The 5,362-nt window shown below is 38.2% G+C and overlaps 1 protein-coding gene across 3 annotated transcripts in view; it reads right to left on the reverse strand.

Moving 5' to 3' along the window:
* Positions 1-5,362, reverse strand: part of GPSM2 (G-protein signaling modulator 2) — a 63,450-nt gene that overhangs the window by 24,183 nt on the left and 33,905 nt on the right. For all 3 annotated transcript variants that reach the window (XM_011948145.1, XM_011948144.1, XM_011948146.1), the window contains one exon: positions 991-1,061. In XM_011948145.1, the coding sequence (XP_011803535.1) occupies positions 991-1,061 (71 nt within the window). The remainder of the gene's footprint in view (positions 1-990; positions 1,062-5,362) is intronic.

A 5,362-nucleotide genomic window follows, 5' to 3' on the forward strand; every position in this document is an offset into this window, starting at 1 on the left:
TTTTTTTTTTTTTTTTTTGAGACAAGTGGCCAGGCTCTGTGGCCAGGCTGGAGTGCAGTGGCGCGATCTCAGCTCACAGAAACCTCCGCCTCCCTGGTTCAAGCAATTCTTCTGCCTCAGCCTCCTGAGTAGCTGGGACTACAGGCGTGCACCACCACACCCAGCTAATGTTTGCATTTTTAGTAAAGACAGGGTTTCACCGTGTTGGCCAGGATGGTCTCGATCTCCTGACCTCGTGATCCACCCACCTCAGCCTCCCAAAGTGCTGGGATTACAGGCGCGAGCCACTACGCCTGGCGGAGAGCCTATTTTGACAATGTAATATTCAGTTCAAAGGAAATGGAAGAAAGTAGTCTTGATGTGTTCTTCAATAACCTGTTTCTAATTATGAAGTCCCTTCCCTTTTACTATGCACCCCTCACACCCAAGAAAAAGCCTAAGGAAGATGTATCTTTAACACAAAGTACTTGTTTAAAAAAAAAAAAAAGAGCTTTTCAAGAATGCAGCTAGAAAAACAACTCTTCTCTTGATCATAAATTTCATTTATCTTGGCAATAAAGTTGCTATGTAGTTGGGAAAAAAAGGTTGTCCTTTTGATCTTCCTGATCTAATTAAAAAGAAAAGGTAATACATTTACTTGGTAAATGATTCAAATAGTTCAAACTGGTATATAAAGTATTTCTAGCCTAACCCAGACACTCAGTCCTCTTCCCAGAAGACATCATTGTTAGCCCGTTTCTTACATCTTATTCCAGAAATGTTTTAGGCATCTACAAAGGAAATATATGCATGTATTTTTCTTAAACAGATGGCAGCATACTGTACGCATTCTTTTTGCACTATACTTTTTCTGATTTTTTTTTTTATAGGCAAATTTTAAAGTGATATCTATATAGGGCAAGCCTTATTTAAATTATTTCATTAAATGAAAAGTTACTAAAACATTTTATAATAGTTCATGAAATTTAAAACATAAAACCTGTCACCCACCTTTTCTGGTGTTAACTTCATAAGTTCCATATTTTCCATACTGTGCCGGCGTCCCAACTTGGGGCGTACACCTTTGTTTAAAAAAAATTAATTCAAATAAACCAGGGAGCCCTTAAGAGTACAAGTTCAGCATCATTACATTATTCAGTTCTAAAATCTGATACACAAACACATATGGAAGGAGAAAACCTGTACAAATATGTATTCTTCTAAGAATAATGATTTTCCATACCAGCTACACAAAAATAGAATATACATTCCCCTCTAAAATGCTTTGATGTAAGGAAGTTACATTTTGGTTGGAAACTAACTTTACCCCTTAATTTGAAAAAGGCATTTTATAATAACTGGTTTTATGCTATCCACACAGTTTCAAAAATAACAAACTGTAGAGCGGTTTATTCCTTATAACAACATAAGGAAAAGGCTGTAGGCCTTCAATTGTGTGAAAAGAATCAAAATGGCATCCCCACTACCACACTGTTATTCCTTTCTAGGTCATCCCTTTCCATTTTAAGATCTCATTAGATGACAGACTTACTGCCAGTCAGAAAACAAGTAAACAAGGCCTTAAATTTTTCTCAGTAAAGTTATTATAGAGAATTTCCATATCCATTTAATCTTTTAAAATATTAGGTAATATTTTAAAAGGCATAAGAAATACCTAATACCCAGCTTCAAAAATGAAACATTACAAACACATTAAACTCCCCTTGTATAACTCCCCTCATAATTTACCTTGTCTTCCCTGTGCTTTTATGCATTTTCATTACAAATGCATGTATTTCTTAGCAATACAGCATGTGTGGGTTTTGAAACACTTCTAAATGGTATCATACTGTATATATTCTGCAACCAGCTTTGAGAAACCTTATATTTGTGAGATTCATCTAAGTTGCTATGTATACTTTAATTCATTTTCATTGCCATTTTTGGCAAGGGTTTTTTATAATAACTGGTTTATACTATCCGCGCACTCTCAAAAAGAACAGACTGTAGAGTGGACTAGGAAATTATCCATTTTACTAGTGATAGATATTTGGGTTGCTTCCAATTTTTTGCTATGATAAGCACACTACAGATACTCTTGGAAATGTCTCTCAGTGTACATGAACAAGCATTTCTTCCAGTTTGGTGGTTATCAGGAGTACATAACTGGGAGCAGGAGTGGAACAGTTGGATCATACAGTTGGCGCATCTTTAACTTCACCAGAATGTTGCTGGATTGTACATCAGGATACACCAATTTCTATCCCATCAATACCATATCCACACAGTTTCATATAATAGTTTTATATGAAACTATTTCAGATAATCCATATAAGAGTTTCCATTACCCTGCACCATTTTAATACTGGTAGTAATTTTTGTTTACTTCATAAGTTTCTAATAGTACTCCACTGTGATTTTTGCTGATGAGATGAAGTTAAGTATCTTCTATTTATGGGCTATTTGTGTACTGTTCGTCACTTCTGCCCCTCCCCGTGCCCTCCACCCCTGTTTTTTAAATAGAGACGGGGTTTTACCATGTTGGCCAGGCTGGTCTGGAACTCATGACCTCCAGTGATCTGCCCACCTCGGACTCCCAAAGTGTTGGGATTACTTGCATGAGCCACCATCCCTGGCCAGCCCCCGATCTCTTTTTTTGAGAAGGGGTCTTGCTCTATTGCCCAGGCTGGAGTGCAGTGGCGCAATCATGGCTCACTGCAGCTTTGACCTCTTGGGCTCAAGTGATCCTCCCACCTCAGCCTACCAAGCAGCTAGGACTATAGGCATGCAACACCATGTCCAACTTTTTTTTTTTTTTTTGATACAGACAGGGGTCCTATATTGTCCAGGCTGGTCTTGACTGCTGGATGCAAGCGATCCTCCTGCCTCAACTTCCCAAAGTGCTGGGATTACAGGCGTGAGCCACTGCACCTCTCCTGCATCATCACTATTACTGCTCTAAATCTGTCTTTCACATTTAAATCCTTAATCCATCAGTAATTCATTTTTACGTGAGATTATTTTCCATATATGCAAGGAATATAGGCTTTCTACTTGATTTCACTGGTCTATTTGTTTGTCTTTATGCCAACAGCACACTGTCTTATTACTTATATCTGTAAAGAAAGCACTTTTCATGTTCTTAGGAATGTTTTGGTATTTCTCAGAACTTTTTTGTTTCATATAAACTTGTGAATAACTTCATGAAGTTCCATAAAATAATTGTGATGTGTTTGGCAGTGCACTTAATTTTTATCAATTTGAGAAGAACTGAAATCTTTCATAAAATTTTGTCAGCTGGGCATGGTGGTGCATGCCTGTAATCCCAGCACTTTGGGAGACTGAGGTGGGCAGATCCCTTGAACTCATAAGTTCGAGACTAGCCTGGGCAACATGGGAAAATCCCATCTCTGCAAAAAAATATAAAAATCAGCCAGACGTGGTGGCGTGTGCCTCTAGTTCCAGCTACTCAAGAGGCTGAGGTGGGCAGATTGCTTGAGCCTGAGAGGTAGAGGCTGCAGTAAGCTGAGATGGCTCCACTGCGCTCCCGCCTGGTGACAAAGTAAGAGCCTGTCTTGGGGGGGGGGGAAAATTGTCTTCCCACTTGAGTATGATTTATCATCCATCAATTACTGAGAGAGATGTGTTAAAATTTCCCATTATAACTGTAGATTTTTCCATTTCTTTAATTTTGCTTTATGTACGTTAAGGCCTTGTTATAAAGGCCTACTAAGCCCAGACGCATTTAATGTATTTATCTTCCTGGTGAATTGAACTGTTAATCGCTGTTAAGCACCACCGTAAAGTGACCTTCATTTACTTTGTTTTTTGTTTGTTTTTGTTTTTTTGAGATGGAGTCTCTCTGTGTTGCCCAGGCTAGAGTGCAGTGGCGTGATCTCGGCTCCCTGCAACCTCCACCTCCTGGGTTCAAGAGATTCTCCCGCCTCAGCCTCCTGAGTAGCTGGGATTACAGTACCCTGCCACCACCCCCAGCTAATGTTTGTATTTTTAGTAGACACGGGGGTCTCACCATGTTGGCCAGGCTGGTCTCGAACTCCTGATCTCAAGTGATCCACTGGCCTCAGCCTCCCAAAGTGCTGGGATTACAGGCGTGACTTACCACACTCAGCCGACCTTCTTCATTTCTAGTAAGACCCTTTGCCTTAAAGTACATTTTATCTGCTATTAACATAGCTATACTGGCTGTCTTTTGGTTAGTTTTTGCACGGTGAATCATCTATTCTTTTACTTCCAGGCTTATTATATCCTTATATTAGATATTTCTCTTGCAAGTAGTGTGTAGTTGCATTTTATTCTTTCTCCAATCTGCTACTGTGTCTTATAAATGGAACATTTTCATTTAATAGTTCTATTAAATGAAATATATTTAACAGATTTGGATATTTGGGTGATTTTCTCTTTTCTATGTTCACTAGTGAATTACATTAATTGATTTTCTAATGTTGAATCCACTTGAATTTGTTTTTGAGACAGTCTCTCTCTCTCTGTCGCCCAGGCTGGAGTGCAGTGGTGCTATCTCAGCTCACTGCAACCTGGGCCTCCCGGGTTCAAGTGATTCTCCTGCCTCAGCCTCCTGAGTAGCTGGGACTATAGGCATGCACCACTGTGCCCTGCTAATTTTTGCATTTTTCAATAGATATAGGATTTCACCATGTTGGTCAGGCTGGTCTCAAACTCCTGACCTTGTCATCCACCTGCCTCAGCCTCCCAAAGTACCGGGATTACAGGGGTGAGCCACTGTGCCCTGCTCTCTGTTTGTTTTTAAATACATTGCTGGATTTGCTTTGCTAATATTTTGTGAAGATTTTTATATCTTATGTTCATGAGTAAGGCTGGCCTGTCATTCACTTTTCTTGTATTGTTCTTATCTAGTTTGGATATCAAGGTTATGGTTCTCAGAAAGATTGATAAAAGTATTTCTACTTATTCAGTTGCCTATACAATTTTTGTGTAAGGTATTATTAGTTTTCTTAAGCGGCTGGTTTACCTCACTTGTAAAATAATCTGAGCCAGGTATTTTCCTAGTGGGAAGATTTTAAATTACTGATCTAATTTCTTTATAATTTTAGCCATTAGAAGCCATTCACATTACATTTTACCATTGGATCAGTTTTCGTAACTTGTTTTTCCAGAAATTGCCCATTTCTCCTAGATTTTCAAATATTTTGTCATAACATTATTCAAAATTTCTTTTTAATCTCTGCATATTTATTATGTCTTTTCTTTTTGAACAGTCTTGCTGTAGACTTAATTAGTCAAAATTTAAACAATTTGGAACCAAATTTTGACTTTAAAAAAACCATCTCTATTGAATCTTTAATTTTATTAAATTCTGCTCTTTTTAAATTTTTGCCTTTTTTTT

The sequence above is a fragment of the Colobus angolensis genome, unplaced genomic scaffold (assembly GCF_000951035.1).
Source record: "Colobus angolensis palliatus isolate OR3802 unplaced genomic scaffold, Cang.pa_1.0 Scaffold273, whole genome shotgun sequence".
NCBI classification, from domain to species: Eukaryota; Metazoa; Chordata; class Mammalia; order Primates; family Cercopithecidae; genus Colobus; species Colobus angolensis.